Below are 17,418 nucleotides of genomic sequence, written 5' to 3' on the forward strand. Positions count from 1 at the left end.
GTTATTCCCCCCCCCGGGGCGTTCAACCCCTTTGCACAAACGTCACTGCCCGGGGGTTAAACAACGATTAGTTGATTGCAGATGAGTCATCTGTCAATCAAATTCTGAAAATGGCGACCGGAGCTTCAGCTATTATCCGTGTAGCGTTTATAGTGAAATAGCTCTGAAGATAAGTATATCCTAACGATTTCATGACTGAAACTCTCATTCATTTTTTAACGACTATCGTTTCACTTTATGTAATCTGTTTCAACTTGACATTCACTTTAAAGTGTGCATATAAAAAGACAATTTGTGCACAATGTGATAAGGTAAATTGGTAAGGCCCTTAAAACTGCATGCTCTATCTGAAAAATGAAAGTGAATTCAGTGCCCCTTTCACATATAGCTGTTTGGATACAGAGAAAATAGCCCTTACAAATAACTCTGGGAACAAAATAGGCATGATATATACTGTACACTAGGGAGAAATTAGACATTTCTCTGATATTTAACATAAGGTGTGCTACTATTTTTTTTTTCTTCAAATCATGAATGAGATCTTTCAATCCCAAATTATTAATATCTACAAATCTTATTTTCTCTAATACTTTTATAGGATAATATTTTAAACACTGGCTTAATATCAAAGTAATACAATGAGAGCACGGAGGGAGAACCTCATTCTCTAGGTGTGAGGAATTGCTCACAGAAAAATACATAACAAGGAAAAACTAATCATGTAGCAAGTACAACTAAAGCTTCATAATAAAAAGGTATAGTTCATATATACTTTATATAAAAGGTATAGTCCCAAAAGCAGAGGTGTGTACACAGCACAACACCTGCAGCAGGACAAACTGGGACTTTTTTTTTACCAGTAAAATATATGTAAAATAAAAGCAAACAGTAACTATAAATACAGACTAGTGCACTGTTTCAGCTGCAGCTAAATCAAAAAGCTATGCTGCATGGTATGGTCAATTATTATTATTTCAGAACCTAACAGAATGACAAAACAGGGGAAAGCTATCTTGCCAAAAAAAATAAGAAATTAAAGAGAACAAAGAATTTGGAACATAGGGTTTATTGCAGAGACTTTTAGGTCTCAATAGAGAAAAGGATCCTGGAAAATAAAACCGGTAATGTAACTAGTAACTCTGCCTAACCAATATAAAAACCAGGCATTTCTTGGTGATTCTCTACTGAAGAAACCTGGAGGCTGAAATACAACTCCGGAGGGTTAAGTTCCTTAAATTACATAAAAAGTCAAAATGTCATGATTGAGACAGAGTATGCAATTTTAAGTAACTATTCAGTTTACTTTTATTATAAAAGTTGCTCCATTCTCTTGTTATCAGTTGTTGAAAGGCATATCTAGGTAGGTTTGGGAGCAGCAATGCACTACTTGGAACTAGCTGCTGGTTACAAACATATGTCTCTTGCCACTGGCTCACCAGATGTGTTCAGCTAGCTCCCAGTAGTGCACTGCTGCTCCCGAGCTGAAAAAAATGCTTCCTCACATTCCTCCTGAATCTGCTACCATCTAATTTACAATTGTGAGCCCTTGTTTTGGCATTTATTTTTTTGTAAAAAACTTTATAAAGGCCAGTCATATATTTGAAGGTTTCTATCTGGTCACCTCTTTCCCTTCTCTCCTCTAAACTATACATATTTAGGTCATAGAGTCTCTTTGTCTGTTTTATATTTTAGACCATGTACCATTTCAGAAGCCCTCCTTTAGACAGTTTAAGGTGTATTTATATATAAGATATGGTCTCCAGAACTGTACACAGTATTCCAGATCAGGCCTTACTAGCGATCTGTAAATTGGCATAAGAACCTTGCTATTTCTACTACTAATACCTCTCCCAATGCAACCAAGTATTCTAGTGGCCTTACTGGCTGCACTGCTGCATTGTGTACCACATTTTAAATCATCTGAAATAATAATAATTCCCAATAATATCTATCTCCTGGGTTTGTCAACACCTGAATTAGAGCATTTTGTTCTTGCACTTTTATGTCCCATCAAATAGTTCACATTGTCTGTGCTTCTCTAATGACCGTTTAAAATATATGTAGACTTCATAATACATATTATGTTAGGGTTTAATAAGCTCTGTACCTTACCTACATATATGTTTGTTACTTTACCAAATATAAATCATCTGCTGAAATCAGCAAACTGTGATTTTACAATCACATAAGATCTTATTTGTTTCTATAAAGTTTCTTTAAAACTTACTAAATCTCTCTAAAATTAAATGTGTATATATAATGTTACGGTGTATATAACATAGAATGTATAGCAATATGGCTTCACTCACCTTTGGCTGTGTCCTGTCGGAACCGCAAAATAGCAACAAGAAAGAAAAGAAAAATAGGTTAATTAAGATAACTTGCGGTTACAAACATCCATATCCTTAGAAATAAATAGTCTAAAGTTCATAATAGTAAAATATACTTAACATTAAAGGAACATAAAACCCCCAAAAAATATTTCATGATTTTAACTTCTATCTATTTGGCTTCATTCTTTAGATATCCTTTGTTGAAGAACAAGGAATTCACATGGGTCAGCCAATCACACACAGAATCTATGTGTGGCCACCAATCAGCGGCTATCAAGCCTTTTTAGATATGCTTTTCAACAAAGGATATAAAGAGAATAAAGCAAATTAGAGAATAGAAGCAAATAGGAATGTTCAAAATCGCACGCTCTTTCTAAATCATGAAAGAATTTTTTTTGGGTTTTATGTCCCTTTAAATCTTAGATTATTTTTATTATATCACATATGATGATCAAACCACTGTATTCTGCTCTGCAAGCGGTTTTATTACAAGATGCCAAATAGCTGATGGGCTCATATAGTGGTTGCTATTTCTTTTCTACAACTTCAGAAAAGAACAGAAACTTTCTAAAAATGAACCTTTCTGAAGTAAAATAGGAAGTGGTATCGCTGAGCTACAGTGTATGCTCCCTGTAGAGAATCTAACAAAATGCACACTGTTATATTATCTGCAAAGTTTAAATGATTAAAGGGACATTACTGTGCTAACTAGTGTGCCATGTTTAGCACTAGTGACCCTGCAATCTATGTGTTTAAAGGGGTAGGAAAGTAAAAATGATTTAAATAGAGCATGTTATTTTAAAATACTTTTAAATTCACTTCTGTTTTCAAATATATTTTGTGCTCTTGTGCTCATTGTTGAGTAAGAATACGTACATGTTCTACTCTAGTGGGAGCTAGCTGAGGATTGGTGCCTGCACACATTTGTCTCTTGTAAACGGCTGAATAGATGTGTTCAGGTAGCTCTCAGTAGCGCAATTGCTGCTCATTCAGCAAAGGGTATCAAGGGAATGAAGCAGATTTAATAATAGAATGAAATTAGAAAATTGTATGGTCTAGCTGAATCCTGAAAGAAAAAACTGGGTTTCAGATGTACCTTTAAAGGGATAGGAAAGTCAAAATTAAACTTGCATGGATTTAGATAGAGTATGTAATTTTAAGACACTTTTAAAGTCACTTTTATTTTCAAATGTGCTTTGTTCTCTTGGTATTCCTTGTTGAAAAATAATATGCACCTATCCTACTAATGGGAACTGTTGCTAATTGGTGCCTGCACACATTTGTCTTTTCTGATTGGCTGACTAGATGCGTTAAGCTAGCTGCCAGTAGGGAATTGCTGTTCCTTCAGCAAAGGATAACAAGAGAATTAAGCAAATTTGATAATGGAGGTAAATTGGAAAGTTGTATAAAATTGTATGTTCTATCCAAATCATGAAATAAAATGTTGGGGTTTCCTGTCACTTTAACACCTGTAAACCAATCAGCAGCAGCAGACGCACAACCCAGCTGTGTGACTGCTACTGCTGATTGTGGTACCGGCTGAATCCACTCCAAACAAGCAGTTCTCTGCGGTTCCAGAACAGTACTTTTTGTGGGGTTTAAACACATAGCATTGCAAGCTTGCTAGTACTTATTACATGATCTAACAAATTGAAGCATGTAATCTTTGCACTAAAATGTCCCTTCAATGACAATATAGAAAAGCATTCTAATACCGAATACAACGTACAATATAGAAAAGCATTCTAATACAGAATACAAAGTACAATATAGAAAAGCATTCTAATACAGAATACAACGTACAATATAGAAAAGCATTCTAATACCGAATACAACGTACAATATAGAAAAACATTCTAATACAGAATACAACGTACAATATAGAAAAGCATTCTAATACCGAATACAACGTACAATATAGAAAAGCATTCTAATACAGAATACAACGTACAATATAGAAAAACATTCTAATACCGAATACAACGTACAATATAGAAAAGCATTCTAATACAGAATACAACGTACAATATAGAAAAGCATTCTAATACCGAATACAACGTACAATATAGAAAAGCATTCTAATACAGAATACAACGTACAATATAGAAAAACATTCTAATACCGAATACAACGTACAATATAGAAAAGCATTCTAATACCGAATACAACGTACAATATAGAAAAGCATTCTAATACCGAATACAACGTACAATATAGAAAAGCATTCTAATACCGAATACAACGTACAATATAGAAAAGCATTCTAATACCGAATACAACGTACAATATAGAAAAACATTCTAATACCGAATACAACGTACAATATAGAAAAACATTCTAATACAGAATACAACGTACAATATAGAAAAGCATTCTAATACCGAATACAACGTACAATATGGAAAAACATTCTAATACCGAATACAACGTACAATATAGAAAAGCATTCTAATACCGAATACAACGTACAATATAGAAAAGCATTCTAATACCGAATACAACGTACAATATAGAAAAGCATTCTAATACAGAATACAACGTACAATATAGAAAAGCATTCTAATACAGAATACAACGTACAATATAGAAAAGCATTCTAATACAGAATACAACGTACAATATAGAAAAGCATTCTAATACCGAATACAACGTACAATATAGAAAAGCATTCTAATACCGAATACAACGTACAATATAGAAAAGCATTCTAATACCGAATACAACGTACAATATAGAAAAGCATTCTAATACCGAATACAACGTACAATATAGAAAAGCATTCTAATACCGAATACAACGTACAATATAGAAAAGCATTCTAATACCGAATACAACGTACAATATAGAATAGCATTGTAATACCGAATACAACGTACAATATAGAAAAACATTCTAATACCGAATACAACGTACAATATAGAAAAGCATTCTAATACCGAATACAACGTACAATATAGAAAAGCATTCTAATACCGAATACAACGTACAATATAGAAAAGCATTCTAATACCGAATACAACGTACAATATAGAAAAGCATTCTAATACCGAATACAACGTACAATATAGAAAAACATTCTAATACCGAATACAACGTACAATATAGAAAAGCATTCTAATACCGAATACAACGTACAATATAGAAAAGCATTCTAATACCGAATACAACGTACAATATAGAAAAGCATTCTAATACAGAATACAACGTACAATATAGAAAAGCATTCTAATACCGAATACAACGTACAATATAGAAAAGCATTCTAATACCGAATACAACGTACAATATAGAAAAGCATTCTAATACCGAATACAACGTACAATATAGAAAAGCATTCTAATACCGAATACAACGTACAATATAGAAAAGCATTCTAATACCGAATACAACGTACAATATAGAAAAGCATTCTAATACCGAATACAACGTACAATATAGAAAAGCATTCTAATACCGAATACAACGTACAATATAGAAAAGCATTCTAATACCGAATACAACGTACAATATAGAAAAGCATTCTAATACCGAATACAACGTACAATATAGAAAAGCATTCTAATACCGAATACAACGTACAATATAGAAAAGCATTCTAATACAGAATACAACGTACAATATAGAAAAACATTCTAATACAGAATACAACGTGCAATATAGAAAAGCATTCTAATACCGAATACAACGTACAATATAGAAAAGCATTCTAATACCGAATACAACGTACAATATAGAAAAACATTCTAATACAGAATACAACGCACAATATAGAAAAGCATTCTAATACCGAATACAACGTACAATATAGAAAAGCATTCTAATACCGAATACAACGTACAATATAGAAAAGCATTCTAATACCGAATACAACGTACAATATAGAAAAGCATTCTAATACAGAATACAACGTACAATATAGAAAAGCATTCTAATACCAAATACAACGTACAATATAGAAAAGCATTCTAATACCGAATACAACGTACAATATAGAAAAGCATTCTAATACCGAATACAACATACAATATAGAAAAACATTCTAATACAGAATACAACGTACAATATAGAAAAACATTCTAATACCGAATACAACGTACAATATAGAAAAGCATTCTAATACCGAATACAACGTACAATATAGAAAAACATTCTAATACAGAATACAACGTACAATATAGAAAAGCATTCTAAAACCGAATACAACGTACAATATAGAAAAGCATTCTAATACCGAATACAACGTACAATATAGAAAAGCATTCTAATACAGAATACAACGCACAATATAGAAAAGCATTCTAATACAGAATACAACGCACAATATAGAAAAGCATTCTAATACCGAATACAACGTACAATATAGAAAAGCATTCTAATACCGAATACAACGTACAATATAGAAAAGCATTCTAATACAGAATACAACGCACAATATAGAAAAGCATTCTAATACAGAATACAACGTACAATATAGAAAAGCATTCTAATACAGAATACAACGCACAATATAGAAAAGCATTCTAATACAGAATACAACGCACAATATAGAAAAGCATTCTAATACAGAATACAACGCACAATATAGAAAAGCATTCTAATACAGAATACACCGTGCCATATGAGATGATCAAGCATATAGGTCACCATTTAATTCTTAACAGTTAATCCATCACATCATACAGATCACATATTCAGCACTCTAACGTTGACACAGTAGTCCTAAGAGGCTTATTGGGCAGTCAAAAAAAAAAATTAAATCCCGTATTTCAGATGCAACAATAAAAAAAAAATGTGTGTAATATCTTTTTAAATATGGCCGTTTAATTGTTTGAGTAATAAACATTTAGACAGTTTAAATTTAGGAAAGATTATGTTTATTTTGTCTCACTGAGTGAACCATCTTGTATTTGATGTACATTTTTTTTTTAAATCCTGGATGTGATCCTAAATCTGTAGCTCAAAGCAAATAGGATAAATGCAGCCCAACAGGTGTATATCAGGTTTCCAGTCTGAATACTTTGGCTTCACAATGAAATAGAGTTGTTTGACCATGAGAAGTCTCTACTCTTGCTGTAACTATTCAGGTGCTACAAGGGAAAAACATAATTTATGCTTACCTGATAAATTCCTTTCTTCTGTAGTGTGATCAGTCCACGGGTCATCATTACTTCTGGGATATTACTCCTCCCCAACAGGAAGTGCAAGAGGATTCACCCAGCAGAGCTGCATATAGCTCCTCCCCTCTACGTTACTCCCAGTCATTCGACCAAGGACCAACGAGAAAGGAAAAGCCAAGGGTGAAGTGGTGACTGGAGTATAAATTAAAAAATATTTACCTGCCTTAAGAACAGGGCGGGCCGTGGACTGATCACACTACAGAAGAAAGGAATTTATCAGGTAAGCATAAATTATGTTTTCTTCTGTTAAGTGTGATCAGTCCACGGGTCATCATTACTTCTGGGATACCAATACCAAAGCAAAAGTACACGGATGACGGGAGGGATAGGCAGGCTCTTTATACAGAAGGAACCACTGCCTGAAGAACCTTTCTCCCAAAAATAGCCTCCGATGAAGCAAAAGTGTCAAATTTGTAAAATTTGGAAAAAGTATGAAGCGAAGACCAAGTTGCAGCCTTGCAAATCTGTTCAACAGAGGCCTCATTCTTGAAGGCCCAAGTGGAAGCCACAGCTCTAGTAGAATGAGCTGTAATTCTTTCAGGAGGCTGCTGTCCAGCAGTCTCATAAGCTAAACGAATTATGCTACGAAGCCAAAAAGAAAGAGAGGTAGCGGAAGCTTTTTGACCTCTCCTCTGCCCAGAGTAAATGACAAACAGAGAAGACGTTTGTCGAAATTCCTTAGTTGCCTGTAAGTAAAATTTTAGAGCACGGACTACATCCAGGTTGTGCAGTAGACGTTCCTTCTTTGAAGAAGGATTTGGGCATAAAGAAGGAACAACAATCTCTTGATTGATATTCCTGTTAGTAACTACCTTAGGTAAGAACCCAGGTTTAGTACGCAGGACTACCTTATCCGAATGAAAAATCAAATAAGGAGAATCACAATGTAAGGCTGATAATTCAGAGACTCTTCGAGCCGAGGAAATAGCCATTAAAAATAGAACTTTCCAAGATAACAACTTTATATCAATGGAATGAAGGGGTTCAAACGGAACGCCCTGTAAAACATTAAGAACAAGGTTTAAACTCCATGGTGGAGCAACAGTTTTAAACACAGGCTTAATCCTGGCCAAAGCCTGACAAAAAGCCTGGACGTCAGGAACTTCTGACAGACGTTTGTGTAACAGAATGGACAGAGCTGAGATCTGTCCCTTTAATGAACTAGCAGATAAACCCTTTTCTAAACCTTCTTGTAGAAAAGACAATATCCTAGGAATCCTAACCTTACTCCAAGAGTAACCTTTGGATTCACACCAATATAGGTATTTACGCCATATCTTATGGTAAATCTTTCTGGTAACAGGTTTCCTAGCCTGTATTAAGGTATCAATAACTGACTCAGAAAACCCACGTCTTGATAAAATCAAGCGTTCAATTTCCAAGCAGTCAGCTTCAGAGAAGTTAGATTTTGATGTTTGAAGGGACCCTGTATCAGAAGGTCCTGTTTCAGAGGTAGAGACCAAGGTGGACAGGATGACATCTCCACCAGGTCTGCATACCAAGTCCTGCGTGGCCACGCAGGTGCTATTAGAATCACTGATGCTCTCTCTTGTTTGATTCTGGCAATCAATCGAGGAAGCAACGGGAAGGGTGGAAACACGTAAGCCATCCTGAAGTCCCAAGGTGCTGTCAGAGCATCTATCAGGATTGCTCCTGGATCCCTGGATCTGGACCCGTAACGAGGAAGCTTGGCGTTCTGTCGAGATGCCATGAGATCTATCTCTGGTTTGCCCCAACGTCGAAGTATTTGGGCAAAGACCTCCGGATGAAGTTCCCACTCCCCCGGATGAAAAGTCTGACGACTTAAGAAATCCGCCTCCCAGTTCTCCACTCCCGGGATGTGGATTGCTGACAGGTGGCAAGAGTGAGACTCTGCCCAGCGGATTATCTTTGATACTTCCATCATAGCTAGGGAGCTTCTTGTCCCTCCCTGATGGTTGATGTAAGCTACAGTCGTGATGTTGTCTGACTGAAACCTGATGAACCCCCGAGTTGTCAACTGGGGCCAAGCCAGGAGGGCATTGAGAACTGCTCTCAATTCCAGAATGTTTATTGGCAGGAGACTCTCCTCCTGACTCCATTGTCCCTGAGCCTTCAGAGAATTCCAGACGGCACCCCAACCTAGAAGGCTGGCGTCTGTTGTTACAATTGTCCAGTCTGGTCTGCTGAATGGCATCCCCCTGGACAGATGTGGCCGAGAAAGCCACCATAGAAGAGAATTTCTGGTCTCTTGATCCAGATTCAGAGAAGGGGATAAGTCTGAGTAATCCCCATTCCACTGACTTAGCATGCACAGTTGCAGTGGTCTGAGGTGTAAGCGTGCAAAGGGTACTATGTCCATTGCCGCTACCATTAAGCCGATTACCTCCATGCATTGAGCCACTGACGGGTGTTGAATGGAATGAAGGGTGCGGCAAGCACTTTGAAGTCTTGTTAGCCTGTCCTCTGTCAGGTAAATCTTCATTTCTACAGAATCTATAAGAGTCCCCAGGAAGGGAACTCTTGTGAGTGGAACGAGTGAACTTTTCTTTTCGTTCACCTTCCATCCATGTGACCTTAGAAATGCCAGCACTAACTCTGTATGAGACTTGGCAGTTTGAAAGCTTGAAGCTTGTATCAGAATGTCGTCTAGGTATGGAGCTACCGAGATTCCCCGCGGTCTTAGTACCGCCAGAAGAGCACCCAGAACCTTTGTGAAGATTCTTGGAGCTGTAGCCAATCCGAATGGAAGAGCCACAAACTGGTAATGCCTGTCTAGGAAGGCAAACCTTAGGTACCGATAATGATCTTTGTGAATCGGTATGTGAAGGTAAGCATCTTTTAAATCTACAGTGGTCATGTACTGACCCTCTTGGGTCATAGGTAAAATTGTCCGAATAGTCTCCATCTTGAACGATGGAACTCTTAGGAATTTGTTTAGGATCTTTAAGTCCAGGATTGGTCTGAAAGTTCCCTCTTTTTTGGGAACCACAAACAGATTTGAGTAAAACCCCTGTCCCTGTTCCGATCGTGGAACTGGATGGATTACTCCCATTAACAAGAGCTCTTGTACGCAGCGTAGAAACGCCTCTTTCTTTGTCTGGATTGTTGACAATCTTGACAGATGAAATCTCTCTCTTGGAGGAGAGTATTTGAAGTCCAGAAGGTATCCCTGAGATATTATCTCTAGCGCCCAGGGATCCTGAACATCTCTTGCCCAAGCCTGGGCGAAGAGAGAAAGTCTGCCCCCCACTAGATCCGATCCCGGATCGGGGGCCCTCAATTCATGCTGTTTTAGGGGCAGCAGCAGGTTTCCTAGTCTGCTTGCCCTTGTTCCAGGACTGGTTAGGTTTCCAGCCTTGTCTGTAGCGAGCAACAGCTCCTTCCTGTTTTGGTGCAGAGGAAGTTGATGCTGCTCCTGCTTTGAAATTACGAAAGGAACGAAAATTAGACTGTCTAGTCTTGGCTTTGGCTTTGTCCTGAGGCAGGGCATGGCCTTTACCTCCTGTAATGTCAGCGATAATCTCTTTCAACCCGGGCCCGAATAAGGTCTGCCCTTTGAAAGGTATATTAAGCAATTTAGACTTAGAAGTAACATCAGCTGACCAGGATTTTAGCCACAGCGCCCTGCGTGCCTGAATGGCGAATCCTGAATTCTTCGCCGTAAGTTTAGTAAGATGTACTACGGCCTCCGAAATGAATGAATTAGCTAGTTTAAGGACTCTAAGCCTGTCCGTAATGTCGTCCAGAGTAGCTGAACCAATGTTCTCTTCCAGAGACTCAATCCAGAATGCCGCTGCAGCCGTGATCGGCGCAATGCATGCAAGGGGTTGCAATATAAAACCCTGTTGAACAAACATTTTCTTAAGGTAACCCTCTAACTTTTTATCCATTGGATCTGAAAAAGCACAGCTATCCTCCACCGGGATAGTGGTACGCTTAGCTAAGGTAGAAACTGCTCCCTCCACCTTAGGGACCGTTTGCCATAAGTCCCTTGTGGTGGCGTCTATTGGAAACATTTTTCTAAATATCGGAGGGGGTGAGAACGGCACACCGGGTCTATCCCACTCCTTAGTAACAATTTCAGTAAGTCTCTTAGGTATAGGAAAAACCTCAGTACTCGTCGGTACCGCAAAATATTTATCCAACCTACACATTTTCTCTGGTATTGCAACTGTGTTACAATCATTCAGAGCCGCTAACACCTCCCCTAGTAATACACGGAGGTTTTCCAGTTTAAATTTAAAATTTGAAATATCTGAATCCAGTCTGTTTGGATCAGAACCGTCACCCACAGAATGAAGTTCTCCGTCCTCATGTTCTGCCACCTGTGACGCAGTGTCTGACATGGCCCTAATATTATCAGCGCACTCTGTTCTCACCCCAGAGTGATCACGCTTACCTCTTAGTTCTGGTAATTTAGCCAAAACCTCAGTCATAACAGTAGCCATATCCTGTAATGTGATTTGTAATGGCCGCCCAGATGTACTCGGCGCTACAATATCACGCAACCTCCCTCTGAGCGGGAGATGTAGGTACTGACACGTGAGGCGAGTTAGTCGGCATAACTCTCCCCTCGTTGTTTGGTGAAATTTGTTCAATTTGTACAGATTGACTTTTATTTAAAGTAGCATCAATACAGTTAGTACATAAATTTCTATTGGGCTCCACTTTGGCATTGCAACAAATGACACAGGTATCATCCTCTGAATCAGACATGTTTAACACACTAGCAAATAAACTTGCAACTTGGAAATACAATTCAATTAGAATAATATTAAAACGTACTGTGCCTTTAAGAAGCACAGAAGATCTATGACAGTTGAAAATTAATAAATTGAAAACAGTTATAGTCTCAATCCTTGTAAACAACACAACTTTAGCAAAGGTTTAATCCCATTAGCAAAGATAACAAATTCTGAAAGCAGGAAACAAATTACAGAATAAACGTTTTTATCTCAGTCAAACTATAATTCTCACAGCTCTGCTGAGAGAAATTACCTCCCTCAAAATAAGTTTTGAAGACCCCTGAGCTCTGTAGAGATGAACCGGATCATGCAGGGAATACAATGAGTTGCTGACTGAAATATTTGATGCGTAGTAAAAGCGCCAAAAAACGGCCCCTCCCCCTCACACACAGCAGTGAGGGAGAACAGAAACTGTCAGAAAACAGATTAAGCAACTGCCAAGTGGAAAAATAGTGCCCAAACATTTATTCACTCAGTACCTCAGTAAATGAAAACGATTTTACATTCCAGCAAAAACGTTAAACATAATCTCTAGTTATTAAACAGCTTTATGTATTTCTTACAGTGTAATTCTAGTGAAGTACCATTCCCCAGAATACTGAAGTGTAAAGTATACATACATGACATTATATCGGTATGGCAGGATTTTCTCATCAATTCCATTGTCAGAAAATAAAAACTGCTACATACCTCTATGCAGATTCATCTGCCCGCTGTCCCCTGATCTGAAGTTTACCTCTCCTCAGATGGCCGAGAAACAGCAATATGATCTTAACTACTCCGGCTAAAATCATAACAAAAACTCTGGTAGATTCTTCTTCAAACTCTGCCAGAGAGATAATAACACACTCCGGTGCTATTTTAAAATAACAAACTTTTGATTGAAGATATAAAACTAAGTATAATCACCATAGTCCTCTCACACATCCTATCTAGTCGTTGGGTGCAAGAGAATGACTGGGAGTGACGTAGAGGGGAGGAGCTATATGCAGCTCTGCTGGGTGAATCCTCTTGCACTTCCTGTTGGGGAGGAGTAATATCCCAGAAGTAATGATGACCCGTGGACTGATCACACTTAACAGAAGAAACATGGTTTATGTCCTCAAAGAGAAGCACCCAGTAGTCTTTATTATTTTGTATATACATATGTGAGTAGATGACTTTATATTAAATAGAACAATAAATAAACTGTGCCCTGGTAAGACAATATGTTAAGTCGGGTGCTAATTGCAAGCATAAGAATCCTGACCCTTCCAATGTATGCCCACAGTTGTCAACATATCACAAGTTCCTGCTCACTGAACAATTAGAGTGTTGCACTTATGTTGTCAATCCATGCGCTTGGTCTTTCATTTTTACATACAGCCACTAGAGGAAAAACATAACATTTCCATTCATTGTTCAGTAATTAGAGAGGAAATTAACGGAATGCATTCTTCCTAAAGAATATCCTTGCAAGCACAAGGCCAGCATTAACCCTTAATGACTGAAGAGGATATGGATAATTTAGTGATGCTATCAACACACAAATAACCTGATGTGTGAATTAAATGCAGCAATATACAATCAGATACAATAAATCAAATATGATGTCTAAGTGTAAATGTGTATAATCTGCATTAAAATTATGGTATACAAAAAAAAAAAAAATATCGGTATTCTTCAATGTTCAGTTAGCAATATGCATAAATATATAAAACAATGACAAACCTCACAAATTAGTAGAGTGCAACTTCCTAGAATTTTGGATGAAAGAAATGAGGTTGAACTTAAATAAAATATATCATTCATATCTGTAGATATTGAAGCTAAAATATCACTGAATAATCTGCATATAGAATAACCATCTTCAGAGGAAATCTTAGAACTGTTTCAAGTCTGCATCCTGGTATATTTAGATACCTTAATGCTGAGATCACAATGCAAAGGGCACGAAAGGGAAAATGCCAAACAAATGACAAGAAATATGTAAGATGAATAGGGAATGGGGGCTACTTGGAGACTCACCATTCACTAAGTTCATAATAGGTAGGTCACTGACATTTCACCTTCTAATGACAGTGGCAAGACCAATATCGGAAAGAAACATTTCCATACAGGGAAGATCTCCCGAAACGTTGCTGCTGTTTTTTACTGTGATTTTTTGGTAAATAAAATGTTTTGCTGCCACTTGCTTTGGATTTTTTGCTTATGGATTGAAGACTTTAGTGGACCTCCTGAGTGGCGTGCATAGACCGCTGAGTGCTGGACTGACCGTTTTTTGATTTGCTGTTTTAAGGGGAGAACAGGGGCTCTGAACATGCCACTATCCTTCATTAGATGTCTAACCAGGGGACCTGCATAAACTTCCTTGTTTCCTGTGATTATCATACACACACCTGGTAACATCACATAGAAACATAGAACGGTAAATAAGAATCAAAAGGCCCATCAAGTCTACCCATATTACATGTTACTGTTTTTTAAGGATAGCCTTCTAAATGTCCCACCCCCTTACAGTCCCTGTGTTTACCACATCCATTGGAAGTTTATTCCATGAATCCACCACCCTTTCTGTAAAAAAATGCTTCCACACATTTTTCCTGAATTCGCTACCCTCTCATTTAGATTGTAACCTCTTGTTTTGGCATTTCTTTTTTGTGGAAAATGCTTTCAGCTTCCACTTTATTAAGTCCCTTCATATATTTAAAAGTTTCTGTCAAGTCACAGCGTGTTCTCTCTGCAACCAGCAAAGGGGAAGGAAACTGCAGTCTCCTTTCCTGGCTACAGTACAGGGGTATCCAAGATATGCTTCAGAATGGGGCTCCCAAGGGGTTTGTCACATTGTCATCCAGTGCACTCTGAGCATAGTGTGGGAACAGTGTGTCATCATCCATCACACCCTAGGGGTTAAATCCATAACAAAAGATTAAAGAAAAAAACTCATTTGTATTTACCTGGTAGCCACATGGTGCGAGCAAGACTAAGGAAAAGACTACCATGTTTATGGTGATTCCTGTAGGACCCCAAGGAAGAGGAATAATCATATCAGATAAAGAATTTTTAGGGCCCCTCAGAAAAGTGTGCATTCGAAAGATAAGAGTCTTATAGATTAAGTAATAAAGTATGATACTACTGTTTAAGGAAGACAATATATCCTGTAGGACATTACCCTTCCACATGTAAATTATAGATATTCATCGTCTGGTGCTGTAAGGATCCAAGATTCTGGAGCCTATTACAAGTAAAAGTACAAAATTCATAAAAATGGCTTATGGATAATAATGGATTAACCACCACAAATATCACCTATGAGGGTTCTGTAGATAGAAGGTAGTCTATACCAGCTGGGTCAGGTGCAGTGCAGGTGGTGTAGTCTGATCAGTACAGGTACTAAGACTTTGCTTACATTTCGTTGATAGGTAGAGATAGAGAGAGAAGTGCTTTCTTCATATGAGGATGAACAAATAGCAAAGCAATATAATAGGCAAACGTTTTGTTTTATATTATGTGCATAACATCAGCAAACAAAGAGGATAAGCTGCTGCTGCACAGTCCCTGCCTGAATAAGCTAATGTGATCCCTGAATGATAGCATTTGCTGCCACTAACAAAGGAATGTAGTTTGAATCTGAAAGCTGTAATTAGGCACTGCAGAGGTAGACCAGGCATAAGTGTGCCTGCCATGACCTTTGCATTTTACCTGAAAGGAATTGTGAGGGATCAGCAAGATTCAGGCGAGGAGGCACTGAACAACCTTTGCAGTTCACATAAATGGAGCAGAAGGGTCAGAGCTGTGTATCTACGGCAAAGGGAATCCAACCCAGAGTCAGAAACCAAAGGGGAGCAGAGCTCCCAGAATAAGCAGCCTTCTCTGTGTACCAAATGCCAAAAAACTGAAGGGAGGAATAAACATGTGGGAGCAAGAAGGGTCCCTGATTCAACCAAATGTAGGCTTGATCCCAACCCACTGGTACTGCAATATCCCCTGCATCCTCTGCTATGCTGGTACTATAAAAGTGAGAGAATATCCCCTATATCCTCTGCTCTGCTGGTACTATAAAAGTGAGAGAATATCCCCTATATCCTCTGCTCTGCTGGTACTATAAAAGTGAGACAAAAGCCTATGCATTTGAATATCATGACTGATCAAGGTAAATCCTGAGGGACACCTGGGCCTGGAAGGAGCATAGGCAAGAATAGCTTTCTAAAGATGAAATAGGAAAGCCTTAGAACATCTTCCTAAAGAATGGGGACTCGAGCATGCTTTCCAACTTACTGTGGTTTTACAACCCCAATTTGTCACTCTCCATAAGATACTTTTAAGTGGTCTTCCTAATTCCCTTTACTCTACAGGTATATTACAAATAAGATTTTTTTTAATACACACCGTTATTTAAGATTAGAAACACAAATATACATGGAATGCTCCACAGATATGTTACTTTTCAGTAACTGCTTGCACCTGTTCCTTTAAGCCAGTATAACCAACGGGATCATTTTAATAAATCTCTTGTATTTGAAAAGTCACTTTTGGCAAAATGTCTTTTCAATTTTAAGAATCAAAACAGATTGCAGACCAAACTTGTGGAAGATTAACACAGCTTGATTTCCACATAAGACACGCTCATTGTGCATTAACACACGGCTAAAATTAATCCGACAGAACAGGCTGGTAAAAACAAGATGCCAGACACAGAACGCTTTAACCTAATTCTACCCTTTGTTGTGGTTACTCTGGACAGATGTTGTGGGACTGAGCTGTCTATTCATAAACATATACGTAGTGAGATTTAAGTCAGTGCTTGGGGAAAAAGGCTAAACCAGGAATTTGCAGAACCTTTTTGAACTACTATAAACTAGAGACTTGTCACAGTTCATTAAACAATTTTAGGTATGTATACTTAATAGAGAAGCTAATCCAACCTCAATAGCAATTTTAATAAAATGCACTGCTGGTTTTTTGTTACTTTCCCTTTTTCTCTGTGATATACTTTCCTCGTTTTATAAACTCCAAAAACTGATTAGTACTTAATGAAAAGCCGAGTTCTATTGTTCGGTTCCATTATATCAGTGGGAATGTCAGATACATAAGGACAGAGATTTTCTTAACAACCTTGGCTGTCATAAAAAGCTGCAACACAGTTGCACTGTAGCCCTCTATGGCAGATGACGGGTTAAATAAAAAATTAGCTCACAAATG

General features: G+C 37.6%; 1 protein-coding gene across 1 annotated transcript in view; it reads right to left on the reverse strand.

Annotated features, from left to right (window-relative positions):
* KIF13B (kinesin family member 13B) overlaps positions 1-17,418 on the reverse strand; it is a 654,496-nt gene that overhangs the window by 454,859 nt on the left and 182,219 nt on the right. Inside the window, exon 3 of the mRNA XM_053709534.1 lies at positions 2,310-2,322. Coding sequence (XP_053565509.1) covers positions 2,310-2,322 — 13 coding nt within the window. The remainder of the gene's footprint in view (positions 1-2,309; positions 2,323-17,418) is intronic.

This window comes from Bombina bombina, chromosome 4 (assembly GCF_027579735.1).
Source record: "Bombina bombina isolate aBomBom1 chromosome 4, aBomBom1.pri, whole genome shotgun sequence".
NCBI lineage: Eukaryota > Metazoa > Chordata > Amphibia > Anura > Bombinatoridae > Bombina > Bombina bombina.